This window comes from Dicentrarchus labrax, unplaced genomic scaffold (genome assembly GCF_905237075.1).
Source record: "Dicentrarchus labrax unplaced genomic scaffold, dlabrax2021, whole genome shotgun sequence".
Lineage (NCBI taxonomy): Eukaryota > Metazoa > Chordata > Actinopteri > Moronidae > Dicentrarchus > Dicentrarchus labrax.
In genome coordinates, this window is record NW_026136710.1 from 2,092,439 (window position 1) to 2,117,948 (window position 25,510).

Sequence of the window (25,510 nt, forward strand, 5' to 3'; positions counted from 1 at the left end):
GTTGCAACAATTAACAAATTCAACCAATCCAGGTGAACTCTGCACAACCTTTCCGCAACCCAATCGTTGTTTCCTACGCAAGATGTCGAGGCTTATGTCTCCAAATTCACTTCCTTGTTTGTAGTTGTGAAGATGCAGACACGTGTAGTGCAAATGTTTCACTCAAACCAAGTTCACTTCAATTTTTTATTTATTATCCAAAAATGAAAAAATAATCAGAACTATTTTTAAGTTTAATTTTCAGCCAATTTCATTGAAAAAAAAAAAAAAAAAAAGCCTAAAAATTCACACAAGTCACAATTTTTTAGAAAAACTGCCGTTAAATCAGGCAGTTTGGGCCACAACAATCCCCCCCAAAAATCCTGCAAAATCCTGGAGGGACTGACAATTACAGGACCAGTGTTTAGGATTTAGTGGCATGTTGCGATGAAGTTGCAGACTGCAGCTAACTGAACACTGTTGTGTGAATTTGGTGAAGTGAGAATGAGAACGGGCTGTGAAGTGTGCAGGAGAAAGTCCCCCATCTAGAGCCAGTGTTGGTACTGTAGAAACAGCTGTTCAACATGGTGGCCTTATGGAAGGCGTCTGTAGATAAAAACAGCTCATTCAAAAGGTAACAAACACAACAGGTGATTATACACTAATGAAAACATACCGATGAATACTGTATTCAATTACTGAATTCTACAGAGTAAACACAGTATGCAAGGATTTCCTTCAGTAGCATGTTGGGTGTGAATAGGTTATGAATGAATAAAAGAGATTAGCTTTTAATCCTTTAATGTTGGTTGTCTGAGCAGTTGAGGACATTCCAACTATAGCGGGTTAGCCAAAACCTGCAGGTGTTCTACTAAATGGATGCCATTATTTTAAGTGAAAATGTCACCTGAACCGAACGGGAAACGACTCTAAATACACAGCCAACAGTTCCTGATGAACCGAGAGCTCAACACAACTATTTCCTCATGTGTTCATTCCTGTTGTGACCGTCAGAGATCATGTGTCGTATATCAGCAGAAATGTTCCTCGTGCTCGGCTGCAGGAAGTGGAATCAGATGACGACGGATTATGACTCACAAAAACCGCCAAAAACTCCACCAGGTTTTCTAAACAAGCTACTTGTAATGATGTTCATCTTACAGCGGGGCCGCGTAAACCTAAACGAAGCAAATATAAAAAGGATACTGTGGGTTGCAGGATCATAGTGTTAACAGTCTCAATAAGTTCTCCAACTCCAAAGTGTCCTGACAATTAATCCATCTACATTTTGTGTTTATGTGACTAAAGGGGACGATTATTGAGAGAGCGATGCACGAAACACGTCCACTAAAAGTTCCAGTTTTGGTCTGACATTTGTTTCAGACATTCATGGTCCCCAGAGGATGACGGCTCATAACTTTAGTGATCCTCTGACTTTTCCTCTAGCGACACCATGGAGGTAATATTTGTGGTTTTTAGTGAAATATCGCAACAACTATCAGATGGATCGCAGTGAAATTTGTCCCCAGAGGATGAATCTTAGAGCTCAGCTGCCAATCATGATGTGAAACACCCTTTTTATAGCATGGAATAACTAACTAAACCCAAATTTATCCGATGAATTAACACTTGAACAAACATCCGCGTGATGAGAACAACTTAAAATGACAGAAAGCATCTTTGGAAAAAATTGTTTGTCCCATCTCCAGGAAGTGAACAGAGTAAAGATTAAACCTAAACATCAGCATTGTAAGTACGACCCACACTAGAACTACAATACAAATACTCTGTGTTTGAGAAGAAATTATTTTATTTTAATAAACACTTTCGAGAACAGAAACATTAGAAATGAGATAATATGGATTCTGTATTGCTCTAATAATCTCAGCCTGTTTGGATTTGACAAAATCCAACTTCAATCTGATGATTCTCGCCGTTTCTTCTTGCTTCAAAGTTTAAATCCGCATTCATAGTCCGTTTTGTCCGTGGTCCATATAGCTTCAACAGCCCGCTCAATCCAGAATCCAAACTGTTTATATTGGTCTCACCTGGGCCAGCACTGCAGAGCGAACCGTCCTCCTGGTCAAAGTCTCTGCACGGTCGTAACATCCAGGACGGAAACACATTCATGTGTACGGCAGCTGCAGCTATGACTGACCCGCCTTGCCTTTTCTGTTCCTCCCTCCGGTGTACCGGAAACTCTTCAGTGGGTTCTTCCCCTGGATGTTCTTCTGCAGGAGAGAAAGTCGAGACTCATACAAAATAGACTTTAAAGAAAGACTAGAGTTTAGACCACTGACCGTTAGATATACGGCTGCAATTTAGGATTATTCCCATTACAGATTAAGTTTTCATCAGACTGAGAGACTCCTTAATTGATCCTCAGCCCTCCATGATGTAAACTAGATTATATTTATTCTATCTACATTTATTTAAACTGTATATTTCATATATATCTTTGTATATAACCTTTTGTGTGTAGCGTAAAGACAACTTTAATTTAATCTCGTTATCCAACCCTGTGTTGTTAAATGATAAATAAATCTACCTTGTAACCCAATAATCGATCAGTCAATAAGTGATAAAATACTTCCCACAGCTCATGCAGAAGGCTTAAAATGTCTGGGTTTGCCTGAATCCATCTCATGCGACAATAAACTGAATATCTGTGGATTTTGGGATTTAAAACTAGAACATTTTTACATTTCAGAAGATGGAACCAGTGAATTTTTACACAAAAGATCAATTGATGATGAAAATTGACAGTTAATATTATCAACATATAAAAACTACAATACAAGACCTGCAAACTCATAACACTGCACATCAGAGAGCCCTAATATGTTTTCATTGGACAGTGATGACCACAGTTCCCCATATGTCCGTCTGTCCGAGTCTCACCTTGAAACTGCTTTTGACAACGCCTTCTGGTTTTGGTTTCTCCCTCCTCTTCCTCCTCCTCCTGCCTGACAGAGTCACCGCACTCCTCAGTGTCTCTGGAACTGGAGGGAGTCAAAGGAAATGACGACTGAGTCTTCTGGGACATTTTTCAGACTAAAGACCAAAACCAGCTCACTGGGGAAGATCTGGTCTGACTTTTGTGGGTAAGGTTAATCTCCTGGAAATGAATGGAGTCTATGTAAAGTAATCCTGTGTGTCTTACCCAGGTACTCGGGTACGTTCTTCAGGTGGGGTTTGACGACAGCAGGATGGATGTCTTTGTCGTGTCTGAGCAGCTGCAGATCTCTGGGGTTATCCTCAAAATACGTCTAAAAGAACAAACAACCGATCACAAAATGTCCACGCACTTCCAGCGCCTCCGTTACGTCTCCGAGGACGAGGGACCGTCACTCACCTTGAGTTTCTCTGAGTTGAGCAGCTCCTGTTTGATCTCCTTCAGTCTGGCCTCCCTCACTGCCTGCTTGGTCACTGACCGCATGGCGTCCTACAGACACACAAAAACAGATTCATCATCTAAATGTGTACAGCACTTAGCATTGCTAGGATAGCACAACGCCCGGATGATGAGGATACTCACCCTGCACCGGTACCTGAAGCCTTCAATCTCATCCATCTTGAACTGGTACGGTTTCAGAACTGAATCAGCGTGGTCTAAAAAACAAACACACGTTAATGAGTAACACCTCACTGTAGCCCTGAAATGGCTTTGGAGCCATCGAGATAACGCTTCCCATCTGATATTCTATTCTATATCATATTCTAAATATAGCGCACACAGATTAGGGCTGTTGTGGTGAAGGTGATTCATGGTGGCTCAAAAGAACAATATTACCACAATTGAGTTACTTTGTACAGTGGAATAATGTTTCATCTCAGTTCCTGCTAATCACCTGCACTCTCCCCCTCCTCCCTCTCCTCCTCCTCCTCCTGGGTGTGTGACCCTGTTGACCGGCGACTTTCAGCCAAATATTTCAACTAAATGCGACTTTAACAGCACAGTCGGGGGTTTTTCAGAGCATTTTTCTTCTCCTGTGGGGTATTGTAATCCTGGGCTATGGATGGTTGAGTCTCTTCAGCCTCGCCGCTCTGGGACACTGAACATGATGTGTGGTAGCGGTACATATAATACTAATATTACATATAGGACTATGATGAAATGTAATACCAGTTGTGTTTATGACTGGATGAATTGGACAGTTTAGATCTGTCATTTTGTTAAATTTAACCATAATAAATCCATACAAGAGGTGAACATCAGACATTAAAACCTCTGATTTTATAGAGAAAGATGTTAAACGTTACTACAAAAACACAGAAAACCATCCTGAAAAGTTTCAGTAATGACACACTTTTCTTTCATTAACACTAATAAACCCTCAAACTCATTTTAGCCATGTGACTTTGACTAAAACGACATTAACAGAAGTCCCCGTTACCTCCTGCGAGACCCTCCTCCACCTCTGACAGCAAGGCGAGCTCAGTGTGAGCGATGAAGGACAGAGCGGTGCCTGGGTTGTCCGCCCTCGCCGTTCTACAAAACAAAAAAACAATGTCAGGGTTTGATTCTCAGAGATAAATGAATACTTAATGCACAAACAGAGCCTGAAGCAGCCCTCAGGGATCGGACTGAAGCACCACTTACCTTCCAACTCGATGAATGTACGACTCTACGGTTGTGGGGAAATCAAAGTTGATGACATTGGCAACGTTTTGGAAGTCCACTCCTCTGGAGACGCCGTACTCTTTGTCCTTCGTCCTTTAAAAACATCAGAAAATGACTGTTAATATGCGCCCACAGGAAGGTTTGGCTGTTTGATCACTTTGCATCGTCCAGACTGAGGATCAGCGACTAGGTGGAACTTTAATGTGCTCATTCAGCAGCTCATCAGTCAGAACCTGTAGAACGTAAAGTCAGAGGTGTTGAGCTGTAATTCATAAACTTTTTTAACTGTAAATGACTTTACATTGTTGTTTTATTTCAGGCTAATGTTTGAAAGTGTGTTCTTATTTTAGATGTTTTTATTGTAATGTCAGTCTAGAGCTGCACGGTTATTTTAATCAATACTGAGATCACAATTATTTCATGATTATTTTAGCAGAGTTTTAACTTTAATCGGCTTAAAGTTTTCTCAACCTCTAAAATGTGTCTGAAGTTCTGAACAAGTAATCTAAACAACGTGCAGAGGCGACGCCGTGATTTTAAATTGTAATTAAAGTGACATTAATTACGACAGAAATGAAGTGTGTGTGTGTGTGTGTGCGTGCGCGATCCAAGTCGACTCACTTTCCTCCTTTCTCTGTGGTCTTCTTCTTCTTCCCTTTGCCTGCAGGCGTCTGTGCAGCAGCAGTGGGGTCGGCCAAACTCTGCTCGTCTGTGGCGATGATGTAGTCGTAGAATCCCTGGTTAAACTGAGTGATGATGTGACACCTACAGTGAGTGGAGAGAAAGAAGAGGGGAATGTGGCACCGGTTTATTGCTGGAGCTGTAGTGCGACATCTAGTAGCAGTTAATTCTGTATCTAGAACCTTTTTCATGTCAGTCCTTCAGTATCAGCTGTCAGACGTACCTGGAGTGGACGGGCAGCTCCGAGTTGAGCACGCAGGCAGGAATACCAAACTGCTCCAGAAACAGTTTGAGCCTGTAGCTTCTGTCCACGGCGCCCACAAACACCAGCGTCTTGCCCTGGACCAGCCGCAGCCTCAGCAGCGTGTAGATGAGCAGGAACTTGTCCTCCTCCTCGCACTTGATGCTGTACTGTTGCAGCTGGCTGCTGTCTGGGAGCTGAGAGCCCTGAAGCTTCAGGATCACCTGCAGGAACACGGATCCAGGTAAGAGGACGAAACCAGATCCAACAACACCTCCTTACAACATCTTTACTGCGGCTTCTATTATGATCAGTGTCAAACAGCCGTTTCCTCTAAAGCAGAGACTACAGCCGCGTTCCCACCAGAAGAACTTTTAATCTCAGGAACTAAAAGCTTCCTTCAGACTTGAATGATGACGCTGTTTTATATGAGACTTTCAGGGTTCTGGATGTTTTCCAGGAGTTTTTCTCAACAATGAAGGACAGAACATGCTCACTAAAGAAAAAAGACAGCGTTCTTCTGTCCCACAAGTATCAGTGTAGATTATCCTACTGAGAGTCGGGTTTCAAACAACATACGCACCCAGGCTTACACAGACGATCTGAGCGAGGGGATACAAATACAACTGAAATGTTCCAGGAGAACATGAATTATTTCCAGGATGTTTGGAGATTTTTATTAATTTCCAGGTGTTTCCATGACTGGAAAACTACTCTCTAACTTTACGTGTGCGACTCCCAGACTACACAACAACGATGAAGTTTAGTTCCATCTGTTGTATGCTGTGAGTGCTCGACCAATCAGAAATGCCCCACCCCAACAGTTCCTATACTTCTGGAAATTAAATAAAAAAATGTCCCTGGTTCCTGTGGTGGAAACACAGCTTACTGTAACACACTCAGGAAAAGACCATGACTGTGGAAATGACTTTACGGGGTTGTGCAGCAGCAGCTCCTTTAAGGCCTGAACGTCCTCAGTGAGAGTGGCCGACATCAGGAACGACTGGTAGATCTTCGGCAGATGGCTGTAAAGACACAACACAACACAACAGGACGATCGCAGGAGAACACAAACACTGATGATGTTGGGATTAAATGGAAACTGTAGAAACTGGCCATATTTTGAATTTGCCAAACCAAAAAACACCAAAACTGAATGCATCCACTAACAAATACACTGTGTAGGTGTGTGTGTGTGTGTGTGTGTGTGTGTGTTGTTGTCTGCAGGATAAGTAAAAAGGCAATTGTTTGCCAACATGTAAGCCATAGTAACATTAAACTGGGATGTCAAGGATCAAACCTGTGAATTTGTTTTATGTTATTCTGCCCCCTGGTGGCCGAAAAATATAAGAAAAGTTCATACGGAATATTTCTACCAGTCTTCAAACAACCTGAGAAGGTAAATGATCCACACTGAGGCGTATTTGGGCTATTCTAGGTTTTTTTTTAAGTCAAGGAGCCAAAGGAGGGTAAATATTAGTGGGAAATGAACAAGATTTATTTATTTTTGTGGTTAAGGAACAACATGGCTCCACCATATTAACATCAAGTGTTTGCGTGTTCTCACCACAACAAGTTCTTCAGGTCCGCCTCGAAGCCGAAGGAGAAGAGCAGGTCGGCCTCGTCCACCACCAGCGTCTCCAGGGACGAATGCAGGACCAGGTTCTGGGCGCCGAGGTGGGCGAGAACGCGAGACGGCGTCCCCACGACCACGTCGGGCTTCTCCATTAAGATGGGCCTGTTTAAACATCGACCACACACCTAACCATTACATCTACACTCGATAGAGGACGAGACATTCTGAATTATGTCCCAGTGATTAAATAAAAGCACCGATATCACCCGACAGACCTCTGCGCCGACAGGTCCGCTTTCCCCGAGATGTCGGCCACTCGGACGTCCCTGGAGCAGTACGCCGTCAGCTGCCTGATCATAGTCTGGACCTGCTGACCCAGCTCTTTGGTTGGTACCAGGATCAGAGCTCTCACATCCTGCTCACGGACGCTCTGAAGACACCGAACAGAAAGCGAGAGGTGAGGAGGATGAGAGAGAGAAAGAAGAGCTCAGTCTGACACTGAATATAAGAACAGAAAGGAGGACAAAATCTTCCCAAAAGACGACAGAATGATCCAGAATTAGATAAAACATCTACAGGTATTAAATCAGACGGACTTCTGGAGTAAAAACATCTGCAAACTGGTTCGTTTTAAAGATTAAATTCACTTTGTCTAACGGTAATTCCTGTGTTTCTCCACCTGTTTGGAGGCCAGGATGCGCTGGATGACCGGTACGGCATACGCAGCCGTCTTTCCAGACCCGGTCCGAGCTCGAGCCAGAATGTCTTTCCCCTCCAGAGCCAACGGGACGGCCTTCTCCTGGATCAGAGTGGGCTGGGACCAACCCAGATCGGCCACCGCCTGAAGACACCGTGATAATAAAGAGTTAATGCGTTTGTACATCAGTGAGACATTTTCCTTTACAAGCTGTTTCAGAGTTATTTCTTCCACTTTGACAACAGAACAGTTAATATACACACCGCCTCAATTTGTGGCCCTCAACAACACGTGTTTAAATGTAGTTAAAGTCCCGATCGGGTCACAGAATTAGGTTTAACACAGAGAACATTAAAGCTGCAGCAGTTTATAAAAACAACTTTTAGTCCTACAAACTGAAACTTTCACTGAATCCTGACAGAAGAACGAGAGACGGATGATGTGTGAAAGAATCGGCGTCCTCTGGCTCGTCCTGGTGCTCCGAACGTCTTCTGTCAGAATCCACCGGGCCCGAATGAAAACAACCAATCAGAGCCGAGGAAGATAGCGTTACACTGAGTCTCATTCCCAGGTCGTCTAATACGGATACTGACTCAATAAATCAACTATCTTCAAGCCTCCAACCCAAATAGTCTTTAAATCTTCCTCGGCTCTGATTGGTTGTTTTCATTCGGGCCCGGTGGATTCTGACAGAAGACGTTCGGAGCACCAGGACGAGCCAGAGGACGCCGATTCTTTCACACATCATCCGTCTCTCGTTCTTCTGTCAGGATTCAGTGAAAGTTTCAGTTTGTAGGACTAAAAGTTATTTTTAGAAACTGCTGCAGCTTTAATGTTAAAGTTTATTATTATTTTATTATTATTTATTAACTACTCAGTCAGAAAGTCAAACAGAACAAAGCTTCCTGTCCCCTTTATGAGGAGGTAAATAGTGTTAATTATTTATATTTAATTGTATTTTAATGTTTCAATACACGAGACTTGTTTGTTTGTTGTTTATGTCGCGTGTTCTCTTCGGTTCTCTTCGGTTCTCTTCGGTTCTCTCCGGCTCCCGCGGTCATGGACCGGTTAATTGAACGTTTCCACTCGGTGCCGAACGGTTCGTTACCTTTAGAAGACGGTCGTCCAGGCCCATCTCATGAAACTGAAGCCGTTCAGTCGCCATCTCTGCGCCTCGCTGCGCTCACATGTGCGTCCGTCGCAGGGAGTTTTACGTCATGTTGCCTTCACGTGCCTCCTCTCGGGCTCGGAACTTCCAGTTTTGAGATGATGATGATGATGATGAAGATGATGAAGACGAGGGTTTATGTTGCTCCCAGCTGTTTGGCATTTATAATTGACTTACAGATTGTGTTTGAATCTTGAAGCTGCTGAAGCCTCTCCTGTGTTACAGCTTCATTAAACCCACTTTAAGTTAATTCAATTTAACTTTATATTCCTTATTCCAGCATCCGTTTATATATTTCTAACTGTATACAGTAGTTTATGTCTTTTTTTGTTGTTGAGCTTGTTGTTTATTTATGTTTATTCTGTGTTTGTACATTGAGAGCAACGTATATATTATTGTTTATTTTATTAATATGTGCTGCTGTGATTCATTGTTATATGTGTTTCACATCAGTTGCCTGTTTGTTATTTGAAGCTTAATAAAGTTCTTCTGAAGCTTTAAGGCTTTAAATCTTCTGTCAAAGGGACACTGAGTGAAGGTTTTTTTTTTTTTCTTAAATCAAAGACCTTAAAGTCATGGAAAATAAAAATGCAATGAAACTTTTTAGTAACAGAATAATATGAGTCATAAAAACTGTATTTATTTGTGTATGCACCTGATCCTGTGATGTATGATTAAGCCATGATGTTTGTACAAGGCTTCTTCTTCTGATTCCGCCAATTAAACACAAATAAAAACTACAATGAGATATATCCTGATACAGTAGAAATATTACACAGACTGTAAGTACTCCATTAAAGTCCCTAAACTGTGTGTAAATGTTCTTTAATCACATTCCTCCACAGCTCAATGAACCCTGTGGGAACACCGGTTCCTCCCTGATGAGGAATTTATTCCCATTATTCCCTCATCTGACCGGCAGATGGCGCCAGAGTCACCACCCACTGAATCCCAGACGTCTTACGGATCATAATTAACAATTAAATGTAAAAAATAAGCACCGATAACAGAACCATTCCCCCGCAGGAGCCAGCGGGGAAGCCTCCTGAGGGAAGCCCGCCTGTGCGTCGCTCTAACCCGGCTGCGGTGTCCGAGGCGCCCTGAACGAGGACTTGTTGAGAAGATGGTGAAGCGGGTGGAGGTGAAGATGTCTGGTGGATGCTGAGGAGCAGCAGCAGCAGCATCATCATCATCATCCTCATCCCATCCATCCCTCCTCCCACAGCAAACAAACGAGTCAACATGGCGGCGGTGCAGCTCGCCCTGTAGCGCCTCGGAGACTCCGGATCAAACCCGCACAGGTACAGAGAGCATGCACGGTGTATGGGATGGAGATGGGGGGGGGGGGATCCTGCAGCTTGCGTGCTTTTATTTCACATTTCAGAGGTTTTTTTGCCTCAAACACAGACACACATGCTGAATAGTGTTCACCAAAATAAAGCTACAGGTAAATATTTGTTATATAATCAGAATATCCAAATGGAGATGGAGGACGCGTCTTTTATTCTCTTTTATTCTTCTCTCTCTCTCTCTCTCTCTCTCTGGTTCTCAGATTAAATGGCGTTCATGTCCCGGTTCTCCCGGTCCCGGAGCAGCTCCAGGTCTCCGAACCGAAAGGACTCCGAGCGCGCCTCCCCGAACCTGAGCGTGTCGGAGCTGGAGCGGCTCCTGTGCACCGGGAAGACCGCCTGCAACCACGCAGACGAAGTGTGGCCGAGACTCTACATCGGAGACCAGTGAGTTCCCATCGGCCTCAACTTCAGCTGAAGCTCTGAAACACATTTAACTTTAACAGCTGCACTCAGAACTGCTTCCAGCTCCATGTTTACTCACTGTACTGTGTTTTATGGTCTGTTGTATTTGTTATAAATACAACAGAATAACTCTATTATAAGTACTGTTACTTTTATATAACAGTAGTCTGTACTTTTTAAGTAGTATTTTACTAGTAGTGTAACTAATTACTTGTACATTTCAGTAATAATATTTCAGTTACCCCCCAAAAATAATTAGTTACAACCTTTCTTTTGTTGTAATGTTGTTGTAATAATCTGAAATCCAACAATCCACTATTTGATTTTAACAAACAAAACTGGATTTTAATCGTTGAAAGTCTGAATTTTGGGGAGAACAGAGACAATTACTAATTATTTGGGGAGTAGCAGAAAAGGTAATAGTACTGTAACTAATTACTGCTGGCAGGGAGTAATAAGTAAAGTAATAATATTACTTTAGAAAAGAGTAATAACTAATAAATCAGATTACATACCACCAAATAATCCAGAATCTGAAGGTTTATATGAAACTTAAAATAAAAACATGTTGCTTCAGGAGCAAACTTTATTTATTTATTTATTAATGGTGTCAGAAAATATAGAAAAATATAATATTGCCATATTTAGTTTTTTGTGATTGAAGTTATCAGTGATGTGAATGTAAACTGAGGGCCATGATGTTTGATGTTAAACTTGCTCATATTCTATGTGTATTGTGGACAGTTGTCTTAAAATTAGACCTCATATATATAATATATATATATTATATGAGTCTGGTTATGGAGGGCTTTGTGTGTGAGGAGGAGGATTTTGAATTGAATTCGTTGTGGGACCGGGAGCCAGTGGAGGTTCTGGAGGACAGGGGTAATGTGGTCATAGGTGTGTGGGTGTGGGTGAGCAGACGAGCAGCAGAGTTCTGGATGTACTGGAGTTTATTTAAGGTTTTGGATGGTGTGCCGTACAGGATGCTGTAGCAGTAATCGATTCTGGAGGTGATGAAGGCGTGGATGAGGGTTTCTGCAGCGGAGAAGGAGAGTGATGGGCGGAGTCGGGCGATGTTTTTATGTTTTTGAGGTGAAAAAAGGCAGTTCTGGTGATTTGGTTTATGTGGTGTTCAAAGGAGAGGTTATTGTCAAAGATGTCTCCGAGGTTGCGACAGTGAGGGGATGGAGACAAGGCGGAGGTGTCCACAGTGAGGGAGAAGTTTAGTTTAAGGAAGTTGGTGTGCATCCAGGATTTAATGTCAGTGAGGCAGTTGGAGAGAGTGGAGTGAGTGGCGGAGGTGATGGATTTGGTGGAGATGTAAAGCTGGACGTCGTCGGCATAGCGGTGAAAGTTGAGACCATGGTGGCGAATGACGTTGCCAAGGGGAAGCAGGTAGAGTATGAAAAGGAGACATACTACCGACCCTGAGATCGCTCTCATTGATAAATGTTGCAGCTGGTAAAGGTGGACTCACTTTTTATTACTTTATACTGCTGAGTAGTTTCATCAGTAATTATAATAATTATATAATCTTTTATCAGATTGTTTTTGTGTTAATATGAATTTGCAAAATAACTAAAGCAAATAAATGTAGTGGAGTCAACATTGTCCTCAAGTAAATGTATTTTAGTTACACTCTAAATTTTAACATTAAGATATTAAATTTGACTGTAAAAGCTCCGAATATCTGATATCAGGCTGTGAACGTCTCTTCCTTTCTGCAGAGATATTGCGTCAGACCGCCGCGAGCTGGCCAAACTCGGCATTACACACATCCTGAACTGCGCCCAGAGCAAGTGGCGCGGTGGAGCCGAGCATTACGCCGGGATGAACATCACCTATCACGGCATCGAGGCTCACGACTCGCCCACCTTCGACATGAGCGTCAACTTCTACCCTGCAGCCGAGTTCATCCACAAAGCGCTCACAGGTGGAGGTTAGTCTGGGAATATTTAACACAATAAGGTTTTAATAATTGGATAATTATTCATATTTGTATGTTTGTTTGTTCTAGATGGGAAAAAGTTGAATTTAACCACTTTATTTATCAGGACACACAGATATGGATTGTGGATTGTTTTACAGATCGGTCGGGACTGAAGGGTGGCATTAAAGTAAAGCTATCGATAATATATTGATATATTTTATATATTCATATTGTTTTATTGCCAGGGTCTATAGTGTGTGGATGACATTATTATGAAGTATTTCTTTAATAACTCTTGAATAATATGGGATTATGTGGATAAATCTATAACCAAGATTTTAGAAATATTGAGCTCATGAATTCAAATAATGTAATTAATTCATTTTAATTTTATTCATTGATTTACAGTAACTTTGTTCTGGATTCAATTCGGCCTCAAAATCTAAAATTCTCCCAAAATAAAAACGTTAAAAGTTTTTATCCGATTAAGAAATACATCAAGCTCTATTGTATCTGTTCACCCCTGAATATTAATCAGTGTTACATTTTAAAATATAATTAGAGAAGCTGTAATGCTGGATGTTGAACAGCTGACACTTCTTTAATCTGTATAGAGGAGCAGCTGAAGGAGGATGAAGAGTTGGGATGTAAAACAGAGTATAAGTTGGGAGCTAAACTGCATTGGTTGAATAACGGTTAGAAACCAATAGTGAGCGATATGGTGCTGCCCTCGTATAAACAAAAAAATAATGATGATAATAATAAATGTATTAATTAAACATCAAGAAAAAGACACACACACACAAGCTAACCAAGAGCTATAGGAAGCTTTAAAGAGTGAACATCAGCACAGCTAAACTGCATTGCTTTAATAATATAATCAATAATGGTGAACCTGCTAACAAACAGTTGATTGTTTACAGATCGAGCAGCATTATCAGTGATTTAGAGCCACGTTTGTGTCCATCTGATCAATGAAAGTCTAATATTCACTCTCTTTTAGCTCTGTGTTTGGTCTCCAGAGACGCTGAGGGAGAGATCTGTTTTCTGTTAATCTGCTAAATGCTTCTCTGTGTTCACCAGCTAGTCTCTTACTCAAGGTAATGTACAGTGAGTTGTTAGGGCTTTTTATCTGAAAACAGACGCCTGCTGCGTCCGAACACAACGGTGTGACAATGAACATACAGTAAACAGATAAACAATGAGCTCGATAAAGCCGAGATATGGTCCAGATAATGTCGATTATAGGGAATTATATAGGGAAAAGAAAAAAATACATAACAGAAGTGTATAAACACATGTGAAATAGAGCAGATTTAAGGTAGTATTTGTGTGTGTGTGTGTGTGTGTGTGTGTGTGTGTGTGTGTGTGTGTGTGTGTGTGTGTGTGCAGGTAAGGTGCTGGTCCACTGCACTGTGGGGGTGAGCCGCTCTGCCACCCTGGTCCTGGCCTACCTGATGATCAGACAGAACCTGACGCTGGTGGAGGCCATCAAAACGGTGAAGGACCACCGAGGCGTCATCCCCAACCGAGGTTTCCTCCGCCAGCTCAACGGCCTGGACGGCATCCTGAGAGAAAGCCGCAAGACGTCACCGCAGAGCTGAAAACGCCCCCCCCGCCCTCAACAAACACCCAACCACAGGTAGCAGCTACACCGAGGGAGGTAATGGGACCAAGTTAGGAGCAACCTGTGGGTGTCTGACACTGTGGCGTTGTAGCAGCAGGTGATACACACAGTCGGATATCTTCACACTCACTTGTTTGCTGTTTATTTGTTATTTATTTATTTCATATTGTTGTTTATTTGTGTTTGAGGAGAGCACTGGACTGTAAGACTCTCCAGTGAAGCTCATATCCTTCTATAAGGATGAGGACCTGCTCATATATTTAACGTCAGATGAAACTTTCAGTGTAGTCTCGAAGGGATTTACAATCAATTACCCCTTTTATCCTTAAAGCACGGTCACACCACAATTTAAAACAACTGAAGTTTGTGGCAAAACAAATACTTTTACTTCGAACTAAACCCTAAAACTCTAAAAACTTTTGACCAACTCCAAAGGAAGCTATCGGAGCTTTAACTGCAGCATTTTATTGAACCTCCCGTATCTAAAGTGTAAACTGCTGCACAGAAGAGAGGGTGTGACCGGCCAGAGACCCTCAACACGGATAAGGAAAAACTAATAACAACAATATATAACAATAACACAAGAATATAAACTTATAGCTTTGTTGAAAATGGTTCCTCATCCGAATGATCACAAGATGATGGAAGAAACTAATTATGTGAATTATTATTATGACAATTTTAAATCTTTGCTTTTTTTCTACTGAATACTGAAGAGTTTTACTTCTTCAGACCTCTTAATGTGGACATCACAGCGGTCTAATCACGTCTGCCTCTCTACTGTCAAAATAAGGTCAGACGGACTGAAATATAATTAAAATCAGAACAATCACAGACGTTTTCTGGTCAAAGGTGACTATGAGCAGTCAATACATTGCTTATAAAGGTTCAACAAACAGGTTGGGAACCACTGGTTTAGAAGGTCTTTGCTTATTGAAAACCATGTAAGAGTAAAGTACACTCTTTCCACTTTTTAATCAAACTTCAGAGCATTCCAGAAGACTTGAACCAGATGTTTTATTGCCACAGCACCTACAGAAAAGCTTTCTGGACAGAATCAGTGGTCGGTAACACGCCGCAGGAATATCTAATCTCTGCTGCACTTCCTCCTGTTTTAGTGTTAATAACATATATAATGTGTGATTACTGTACACAGAGGAAGACGAGTCAACAGACGAATTAAAATGAGCTGAATTATACCTGAAGTACAGGAAATAAAGTCTCACTGGTCGATTTCAGAACCAGAAAATCCTGCAAAACATCTCATTAACGATGTTTCAGTCCTCAGACCTTCAGCAGCTTTTTATCTTTTATTTTTGCTCCTAAAAAATGCTCAAACTTATCATCAATGAAAGACAGAATTTAGTTTCAGTAAAGATTGAAATAAGAAAAGTATTTAGAGTTTTAAGGCTTATTGTTTACATTAATATTAGTTTGAATTTGTTTTATTTAGTATTATATCAAAAGGTATCAGGTGATTAAAGGGTTAAAGCATTATAATGGAACATTAACATTATTATTAAAAGCACGATGAAGAATTTAATCATGGTTTGTGATTGATCGACTACATTCATTTATATAAATTAAGAAAATAACATTTAAATCAGACTTTTTTTAGCTCCAGAGGGACTTTGACTGTACGGTTAATGATCCAGATGAACACTTTTGTATTCCACTTTAGACATTTTGCTTAACACCGGCGCAATTTCCCCTGAAATATCTGATTTACACGCCATAAAACAACAATAAGATGACGTTAAAGTCCCTTCTTCTTGCTCTTTTAACCACACAGTCCAAACCCACAACACTCAACAAACACACACCTCCAAACATCCTCCATCGTGTTCCGAAAACACCCGTTGTGCCCCGTTTCTGCCACACAGGTAACATATATTTTATCTGATGAAGGTCTGAGGATTAAAATAAAGTGTGTGGGATTTTTTGGTTCTTTCACAGTTCGAGTTTATGATCTGATGCTGCGAGACTGCGAGAACTTTGTGGTGAGTGTTCACAAGATTTTAGGACCAATTAGCTGGTTAAAATGGAGATAACCGCTAACAGTACTGCCGCTGTCCCCTTTGGCAACTAGTATGTGAGAGCTGATATTATCTGCAGTGTTCCTATCAGCCCGCTTGGACCCGAGCTCTGAGCATATTCAGTCTTTTTGTAATCAGAACTGAGGTTCAATCTGTGATCGCAGCCCTCAGATTGAAGATTCTTGCTCAGTGATTCCTCCCCACAGTTTAAGTCCTCAGTGATTCTTCCCTCGACTTACTTTTTTACATTCAGCAAGTGTCATTAAGTGCTCTGAACAACTCACACACTAGTTGTAGCCCAGGTCTAAACCAGCACAGCTATGTAGCCTGTTGACTATAGTATTACAGTGTTGTCACAGTCTGTACGCAATTATTACCTGTGAGGAGTTTGTGAATAGAAACATACAGTAAAATATGATTTTTTTAAATTAGTTCAATGTATTGTTTCCGTCCAGTGTATTTCAAATAATCTCAGTCCTGAACTTTTCTATGATATATCTTGTGTGTGATCATCTGAAACTCATCCAGTATATTTAAGCCCATTCGGACGGGATTAACGTCGCAGGTGGAGGTGAGGAATGAAATATTCACTGTGCTTCTCCGTCATTTAACCCATCGCTCCATCGGGACATTACAGGATACGATCTGTAGACGCGGACATTGAGCCAGGAGAAAAAGTCCAATAATGTGTTTATAAATTACAGAGGAAAAGACGCTGCAGAACTCGCCCGAGAATCATCCCGTTTTTAAGTTTATTCAGTATTAAAGAAATCCAGTGATAGTTGTCTGTACGTCAGTGTGTGCGATGCAAACAGGAGCTAATAGCTAATTCTGCACACTTTTAATGGGGCAGTTTGTCAAAGGAGAGAGGTTAGCTGACATTACAACAGCACGTCATGACTTCTTTTAGTCTTGCTATCCTGATGCTCAGTTTATCATCGTATTGTTTTCCAAATATACCTTTAGGTTGAGCATGTTTCCATCTATCAGATACGAAAATAGGTTTAGGAAAAAGCCTTTCACAAAAAAAGTTTGAGTTTAGGACAAGTAGGACAAACTCAGATCCACTTTACAGGACAAGGACCTCGCTTTGGACAGGATTTAAATTACAGGAGGGGCACGAGTTCACAGAACAACTGTAGGTGAAACCATCTCCCCTAGAGAAACAGATCCAGTCCAAACGGTGCTAGCATCCTAAGTGAACAAGGCTATTAAACGACTTCCAGTCCGGTGTAAACTTTACAGTCACTGTTTAGAGTAGTGATAATTTAATATGCCAGCACAAGAAGCATTTAGAGTAGACAAGCAGTGGGAGACGATACCGCAAATGTGCCATTGCAAAAGCTACCAACTGCCCGGGCGACAGGAGAGCGCACGCCGCTCGGTGGCGCGCACAAGTGTTCAGCAAAAGTCTGCTCTCTTGTCTTGGTGTTAAAAGTGAGGCTCGTGTTCTCATGTTCATGGAAAAAAAACAACAGAAGATCAAATGCTGAAATTTAAAACCAACTTTTCAAGTTCCCTCGTGTGAGTTATTAATGATTACCTCAAGTATCAAACATGACTTTTTTTTTATTTTATTGTGGTCCAGTGCTGTTTTAATGCCACAGTGAGGACGTATTGATAATGATTCATACATGCTCTGGAGATTTAAAGGTTTAGTTTGTATGGAAGCCCATTAGGACCAGTGTGACAGAAAAAAATGATTCTGTAATTAATTATAATGAGAAAGTTTATCAAAATAATGACTTTGAGATACTAAGTCAGTATTTTGATAATGTTTCTCATTATTTTGACTTACACAATCTTTTTTTAGTTCATATTGGCAGAAATGGGCTTCCATACGTTCTCTCTCCTGACGAGAAGATCGATACCACTCTCATGTCTCTGCATGAAGTAATGGAGCTGAGTCAGGAGGCACTTAACTTAGCTTAGCACACAGCGAGCCAAGTCCTGTCCAGAGTGCAGAAATACATCAACACAACATCTCTAAATCTTACAAAGGAGTCAGGAAGCAGCTTGGTTTCCTCGTTTCAAAACAAAAATTGGCTGCAAACTAACTAACTCACTAGGGTGGTATCGATGTTCTCATCTAACTCTCCCCAAGAAAGTATTTCCCAAAATGTTGAGTTTAAGGGACAGTTTGTTACCATTGTGTGTTAAATTAATACCCACTTGTATCACAGCTGGCTACTTGGGGACCAATAGATGACCCAAGGGGCCACACCAGACCCTTGAATCCCAGACGCCTAAAGGATATTTTCATGAAATCCTGGATATTTTAAAGATTGGCACTTTTTTTGTATAATATTTGGGTTGAATTGTGAAGCCATGAAGTTTCTCCCAAAGTCCAGAATCAACCCGTCAAAGCTCCTCTTTGTTACATTGTGCGTCAGGTAAACGTAACTTTGCTACGACTCTGTTAAATACAACGATGTCCTGGTGCAGCAGAATCTGCCTTTTTCTTAGAAGCTTTCCTCTCAACCCACTCAGAGGAAACACTTTTAAAACAGGGAACTATCCCTGGATACTTCCTGGACCGGCCTCTCCAACCATTACGATCTTTACCTTTGCTGTATTGGATCTGTATGTTTTGTATTTGTGGTTTTACTGTGCCGTGATTGGTCGTTAGTCTCGATTCCTCTTTCTATTCTCGTACTATCTTTGTTTTCTTACGGAGACCTTTCTATAGGGAAACTTGAATTCTTTTGGATTTATTTTTGTATCACTCTCTTTGAGGTTCACTGAAGGAGAAACTGGCAAAGGAGATGTTGATGCCTTAATCTGTGTACTTCAACTTGGTTTTTAGACTTCTGTTTCAGTTTTTATTGTGAATAACGCAGAGCATTGATACCTTTGTTTTGATAAATTCTGTACTTAATCAGAAATAAAAGAAAACTTCTCTCAGCGCTGTTACACTGTGTTTTGTATTAAGTAGATTTAATAGCGAACAGGCTTCTAAGAGGTGTTTTTATTAGTGTAAAATCTTGTATGTAATTAATAACCCCAAGTCAGGAAGTCATTCTTCCAACTTTGGTGTGTTGGTGAGCTTTAAGTCGTAAGAGGGAAACAACATGAACACTACAAAGGAGATGTGTTGTATTTTATTGCATTTAAACGACACGTTTAAAACAGTTTCCATAATTTTTTGTGACAACGAAGAGCAATGTTGCCACTTTTAATGCTGTAGTGTGGTGTTTTTCCAATGAATTAACTCAACGTTAATGCAGAGTAACTCTTGTGTTATTCCACAGCCACTCCCTTCTTTCTTGCAGTAACTTGTTTCCCGCCATTTCCACAACCTGCTCTTCTTACTCAGCTGCTTCCCATTTCCCCAAATCAGCCCAGTAACATTTATACTGTACCAAATTTAACAAAAGTATTTAAAAAAACACAAATACAAGCTTAAAGTATTTTGTTACAAATTACATCATTATTTTATTCTGTCCAGCAAAATACAAATTACAAAATACATATTTTACATCAGAATACTGCTCAAAGAAAAGATTAGAAGGTACAAACAAAGATCAATACAGGAGACAAAGGTTTTTTGGAGGAAGTGTGTTTATTGGGAGGTTTTCTATGGATGCTGCAATTATACATCATCTCAAAGATTCACTGGGATGTGGACAATAAAGGGTTACATCTGAACAGGCTGAACTGGAGAAGCTTTGTTGCATTAACTTAGTTGTCCACAGTCGGCGATAACAACCTTGGCTTTAGGTTTTCCGTCTCTGTTACCTTGTTTCTCTATGTTGTTAACAACATCCATGCCCTCCACGACATTGCCGAACACCACGTGCTTCCCGTCCAACCTGGAGAGGAGAGGAGCAGGTTAGTGTTTGAGACAAACGTTGATTAAACCTGAATGCAGGATCAGAGTGGAGCTCACCACTCAGTTTTAGCCGTGCAGAGGAAGAACTGGGATCCGTTGGTGTTGGGCCCAGCGTTAGCCATGGACAGTGTGCCAGGACCCGTGTGCTTCAGCTGGAAGTTCTCATCAGCAAACTTCTCCCCGTAGATGGATTTGCCTCCAGTTCCGTTGTGTCTGGTAAAGTCCCCGCCCTGAATGAAACGAGGCTCAGTTGAGTCGATATATGAGGCAACAGCAATCAAACATCTGGAGGTTGAAGCTGAACTAAAGAGGAAGGTAAAGGTACCTGGCACATGAACTGTGGGATGATGCGGTGAAACGAGGAGCCCTTGTAGCCAAAACCTTTCTCTCCGGTGCACAAAGCACGGAAATTCTCTGTAAAATAAAGACTTCATTAAATATACTTGAACCAACTGAAATAGGTTAATATCACCAGTAATAAGCACTAAGGTTACGATCTCAAACCACCTGAGGTTATGAGCCAGGCTGAATATTTAAGGTTACATGAGTATTTCTTCCTTAAAAAATACAAAAACAATCCCTCTCAAACATCACGTATGATGTAGGAAGTGTGTGCCTGTATCTGCAGAGACTCCGCCCTCTTGCTGTAGTTTCTTATTTTGCTTATTTTACATTTCTGGCCGTCAACCTTTGTAGCCTCCAGCCAATAACAGCACACAGACTGTGAGGGCGGGAAAACCAGTGACCAGGTATCAGATCATAAGCACTCAGTGGTACCCAACGTGGAAGTGCCAAAAGCTAGGGTTGCACAAGAATTAGTTTCTTGTGCAATAGAACATTTGAGAAATATCTCAGTTTATAGTGTTTATACAACTAACAAACAAGGTCTGTTTTTAGTAAGTTGCAGTCTGTAAAAAAATGCCTGATTCCTTCATATATTGAATCATTTTGTGGGGCCAGAAAAACTCCATAGTAATAATCTTCTACATGCTCCTGACAGTAGAATCAGATACTAGAAACCTATATAAAGACTCAGCCATACGAAAAATAAACTACTGTGATATACAGAGAAACCTCCATAATCTTAAAGGACCAGTGTTTAGGATTTAGTGACATCTAGTGGTGAAGTTGCAGATTCCAACTAACTGAACACTGCTGGAGTCTGTATTTGTCAACCTGGGAATGAGAACGTGCTGTGAAGTCTGCAGGAGAAACTACAGTGGCTGCAAAACCTGTTGTTTTAGTGTCTGGGCACATACCTATAAATATTATATTCTATTTCTGACAATAGATCCTCCTCAATGTTACACACTGATACAAATCTTTGGTCCGGCACTAGTTTATATAACTAATAATAACTATGTGGGGTGAAATCCCAGTCAGTCAGTGATGTTCAGGCAGGCAGGTTTTTTCTTGTTGCATGAAGGTTGTGAAACAGAGCAATCAGTTAACAAAATATCTATTAAAAAGTTCTTAATCCAGAATGTTTTAGTTTGTGTTTCTTTAAATTTTCGATGTAATCCGTTTCAACAAGTCACATCACAGTGCATCGGGTGGAAATAACCACTACAGCACATTTAAAGCAAACAACAGTTCTTTTCCTTCTTCTCCTATGTACAGTAAAATTAATCATAGCAGCAGTAGCACTCCTTGTTTAACTGTTGGCTTTGCACTTTGGCTTTGCAACTGGTTATTCAGGTTCTTACTCCCTTGTCTCACCGTCAGACTTGTGCTGTAAATGTTCAGGTGAGGATTTCCTCAACCAACCATAAATCCATTTTGGGGTGTGTGTGCAAAAAGTCTGAGCAGCAGCTGCCGCGTAGTTATTGCTGTGAACGCTTACATACCTGCAGTCTTTGGGACCACATCAGCCCGGAGCTGCAAGACACAGACAGAAAATCATCCAGATGGATGTAAAAGACATGATTCCCTTTAAAAAAGTTCCATAGTTATTAAACTGAAAAGACTAAAGTGAATAGTTTGGTGTTTATCTTACCTCCATTACAATCCTGCCGGCGTTAGCTCCATTTATAGTGATGTCAAAGAAAACTTTGGGGTTTCCCATGTTGATAAACGCGCCTGTTATTTGATTATGATGGAAAAATGCACTTGAATGAATCCTGACAGCGCGTCAGATGCACTGTATGTAGTGAGGTCTCTAATTTATACGTTTCTGTGCACCGGTGACGTAAAGGCCGAAAGCCAATCACAGCCAGGTTCTTTCACAAGAAACGGACCAATTGGGAATGAAGATGGGCGGAGTTACAGTTGTCGGCTGGCGAGATGTGTCTGCGGGCGAGGCAGTGAGCAGACAGGTTTCTGTGGTGAGAGCCAGCAATTTTAAAGCAGTCGTGTACAAACGTGTTCGAATCCAAGTCACACGAGATACTGATGGGGGGGGGGCAAAGCAGTTTTCTTCAGTGCACTGAATCAATACAATCAGTTGACTTTAAAGATTCATTCAAAAGATTCGTTTAGTGCTTGGCTGGAGCTCCGACTGCGTAGTCGAGTGTTCAGAGTCCATTGTGAAGGATAAACTGAGGATTTAGTTGTGTGAAGATGCTGTTATACATATTTTGTATTACTTCCTACTTCAACACTTCAAGACCTGAGCGGGAGGGAGGGACCGTATCCTTACACGTTCACTCACATCTGACTGAGAGCTCGGCTGAAATGACTTAAAAATGAACGAATCGTTTCATGAAATACAGTTAATTCACCTAAAAAAATCTTTATTTTGAATGAATCATTCATGAGCGACACAACTCCTAACAGTCTGTTGTGAAAGTCAGCGATTTAAAAGCAGTCGTGTCCAACTGGCTTTTTAGTGAAGAAAACAAGCAGGCAGATGTGGACATATCTGTCCAGATGTGAAAAGACATGAAAAGAAAGCTCAACCTGAGCGGGTGTCAGACGAGATAAAGTGCCCTCTTGTGGCTGCTGACAAACGCCAGAATATCACATTCCTTTGGAAGTCCTGTTGCTTCACTGCAAGGCTCAACCTGTGAGCCATACGTTGCCGAAAGGTAACAACCACAGTCGTGTATTTCACCTCAACCTTTTCATACTCTCAGCCAGAAACTCCAAAACATCTTTAATCCATTACAGCAGTGGTGGAATGTAACTAAGTACATTTACTGAAAGTGTTCCTTTATGAGTTGAGAAAAGTCTGCTACTTCTTTAACTAAATTAACTGTAACTTTGTTGAATGAGCTGGAAAATGCATCGTCACAAAGCTGAAAACAGGTTGTCTGAGCTCATGAATATGAAGCATTGCTGTAGATTAAATGACCAAATAAAGAAGTTAAAATGAGCTCAACATTAAATATCTACAGCAGTGAAATGCAACATTAATGCAGCTGTAATATGAATCCAAAAACATCAGATATAATAATAAAACATTGACAGGGAACATTTTACTGCAGAGGGAGTATTTTTTTGTATTATACTTACATATATTACATCACAGTGTGATGTTACTACTTTTGTTTAAGTAATACTTCCTCTACCACTGTAAGAAGGTATGACAAACACAGGATCTTCCCCGAGTTGAGTTTAGGACCTCTAGTGGTAAAATATGTCAACTGCAATAATAATAACTTCATTTTGATCCCACTGCCATTCAGCAAATTATAAGAATAAAATGTATTTTTGAATGAGAGGACACACACAAAATAAGCTTTCAGGTTGTTTTATTTACACGATCACTTTATCATTTTATTTTATTCAGATTTTGTTAACAAATGTGGTCCTTAAAGATCAGAAGGTACAAAATATTACACAGCAGACAAACGTTAGAGGAGAAAGTGGGTTGGTTGTGTGTTTTTCTACGGATGCTGCAGGTTTACACCATCGCAGAGATTCACTGGGACAATAAAGGACACATCTGACAGGTGAACAGGCCCAACTGAGGGAGCTTTGTCGCACTATTTTAGTTCGCCACAGTCGGCAATAACAACCTTGGCTTTAGGAGTGCCACTGGTTGTGCCATGCTTATCCATTGCCTTGACAACATCCATGCCCTCCACAACGTTGCCAAACACCACGTGCTTCCCGTTCAGCCTGGAGGGAAAAGGAGCCGATTAGTATGTAAGACAAACGTCTGAAACAAGCTGAAACTGTTGATTGAACCTGAATGCAGGGTCAGAGTGGAGCTCACCACTCAGTTATAGCTGTGCAGATGAAGAACTGGGATCCGTTGGTGTTGGGCCCAGCGTTAGCCATGGACAGTGTGCCAATGCCTGTGTGCTTCAGCTGGAAGTTCTCATCAGCAAACTTCTCCCCGTAGATGGATTTACCTCCAGTACCGTTGTGGTTGGTAAAGTCCCCGCCCTGAATGAAAAGCATAAAAAAAGGTTCAGTGTATCAGGTTGAATCTGAACTTGTGAAAACAAGGAAACAGGACAAATTCCTTGCCTTCACTGTACCTGGCACATGAATTTAGGGATGATGCGGTGAAACGTGGAGCCCTTGTAGCCAAAACCTTTCTCTCCGGTGCACAAAGCACGGAAATTCTCTGTAAAATAAAGACTTCATTAAATATACTTGAACCACCTGAAATAGGGAAATAAATTATAGATTCATCTCCTCAGTAATAAGCATCAACATTGCTTTAGAGTAGCTGAGGTCACCAGACTGCTGAGTGCTTTGTTTTATTATTTTGCAGCAGTAAATTAAGTCAACCTCTCTACTCGCTCTGTGGTTGTTTGTGTCTCTTTCTATTTGTTCTGATTCTCTTTGTAGTCATTTTGAGTCTCTGTGGTTGTTCTGTGTCTCTTTGCTGTCATTTTGAATTATATTTTGCATTTGTTTACATCTCTCTGTGGATGTTTGGGTCATCCCTCTTTGTTGTCGCTTTGAGTCTATTTGTAGTTGTTTTAATTCTCTGTGGTTGTTTGCATCTTTTTATTGTCATTTTCTGTCTTTGTTGTTGCTTTGCGTCACTTTAAGGTCGTTTATGTTTCTTTGTGGCTGTTTTGAGTCTCTTTGCAATCTTTTTGCATCTCTTTGTGGTTGTTTGTATCTTTGTGGTTGTTTGTATCACAGGTGAAGCTGACCTTTCAGGAGCTGCTGTAATTACAGTAAATACTACAGCACACTATAAATAAAATATGGCCTCTGAGGGCTTTGTGACCCCTTGAGGATCCCTTGACATGTGGAGGGCCTTATGAAAGGGCCTTGTGGGTCGTATCTGACCCCCGGGCCCAGGCTCCCGCTTTAGAAAATACGACAATTAAAGTGTAGAAATAGCATGATTTATTGGGGCCACTAGAGGAACGACTCTATGCACAAAGGAAGCATATAGGCCAGTTTCTGCCCCCACTGAGTGTAAATGAGGTCACATCACTAACAATGTCAAATT

At 41.1% G+C, this 25,510-nt stretch overlaps 4 protein-coding genes across 5 annotated transcripts in view; 1 reads left to right on the forward strand and 3 right to left on the reverse strand.

Moving 5' to 3' along the window:
- Positions 1 to 1,771: 1,771 nt before the first annotated feature.
- Positions 1,772 to 9,020, reverse strand: ddx56 (DEAD (Asp-Glu-Ala-Asp) box helicase 56). Its single transcript, XM_051413126.1, has 14 exons — positions 8,907 to 9,020; positions 7,781 to 7,942; positions 7,377 to 7,531; positions 7,093 to 7,263; positions 6,460 to 6,550; positions 5,508 to 5,749; positions 5,225 to 5,368; positions 4,583 to 4,696; positions 4,377 to 4,471; positions 3,518 to 3,591; positions 3,335 to 3,424; positions 3,143 to 3,248; positions 2,881 to 2,981; positions 1,772 to 2,210 (listed from the first exon to the last, which is right to left on the reverse strand). Exons 1-14 carry the CDS (start codon positions 8,961 to 8,963, stop codon positions 2,127 to 2,129), a joined length of 1,686 nt encoding a protein of 561 aa, XP_051269086.1. The 5' UTR covers positions 8,964 to 9,020; the 3' UTR covers positions 1,772 to 2,126.
- Positions 9,021 to 9,899: 879 nt separating this feature from the next.
- LOC127370770 (dual specificity protein phosphatase 26) lies at positions 9,900 to 19,220 on the forward strand. Of its 2 annotated transcripts, none has more exons than XM_051413130.1 (4): positions 9,900 to 10,267; positions 10,519 to 10,702; positions 12,451 to 12,662; positions 14,046 to 19,220. In XM_051413130.1, exons 2-4 carry the CDS (start codon positions 10,524 to 10,526, stop codon positions 14,255 to 14,257), a joined length of 603 nt encoding a protein of 200 aa, XP_051269090.1. In that variant the 5' UTR covers positions 9,900 to 10,267; positions 10,519 to 10,523; the 3' UTR covers positions 14,258 to 19,220. The 2 variants fall into 2 exon arrangements, with proteins under 2 accessions (XP_051269090.1, XP_051269091.1); XM_051413131.1 differs by lacking the exon at positions 9,900 to 10,267 and adding an exon at positions 10,286 to 10,413.
- Positions 19,221 to 19,859: 639 nt separating this feature from the next.
- Positions 19,860 to 22,312, reverse strand: LOC127370771 (peptidyl-prolyl cis-trans isomerase-like). The gene is made up of 5 exons (XM_051413132.1): positions 22,145 to 22,312; positions 21,996 to 22,026; positions 20,474 to 20,562; positions 20,206 to 20,378; positions 19,860 to 20,128 (listed from the first exon to the last, which is right to left on the reverse strand). Exons 1-5 carry the CDS (start codon positions 22,211 to 22,213, stop codon positions 19,993 to 19,995), a joined length of 498 nt encoding a protein of 165 aa, XP_051269092.1. The 5' UTR covers positions 22,214 to 22,312; the 3' UTR covers positions 19,860 to 19,992.
- Positions 22,313 to 23,823: 1,511 nt separating this feature from the next.
- Positions 23,824 to 25,510, reverse strand: part of LOC127370772 (peptidyl-prolyl cis-trans isomerase-like) — a 5,415-nt gene continuing 3,728 nt past the window's right edge. Inside the window, exons 3-5 of the mRNA XM_051413133.1 lie at positions 24,576 to 24,664; positions 24,308 to 24,480; positions 23,824 to 24,210 (exon numbers count right to left, since the gene is read on the reverse strand). Of these exons, the coding sequence (XP_051269093.1) occupies positions 24,075 to 24,210; positions 24,308 to 24,480; positions 24,576 to 24,664 (398 nt within the window). The 3' untranslated portion in view covers positions 23,824 to 24,074. The remainder of the gene's footprint in view (positions 24,211 to 24,307; positions 24,481 to 24,575; positions 24,665 to 25,510) is intronic.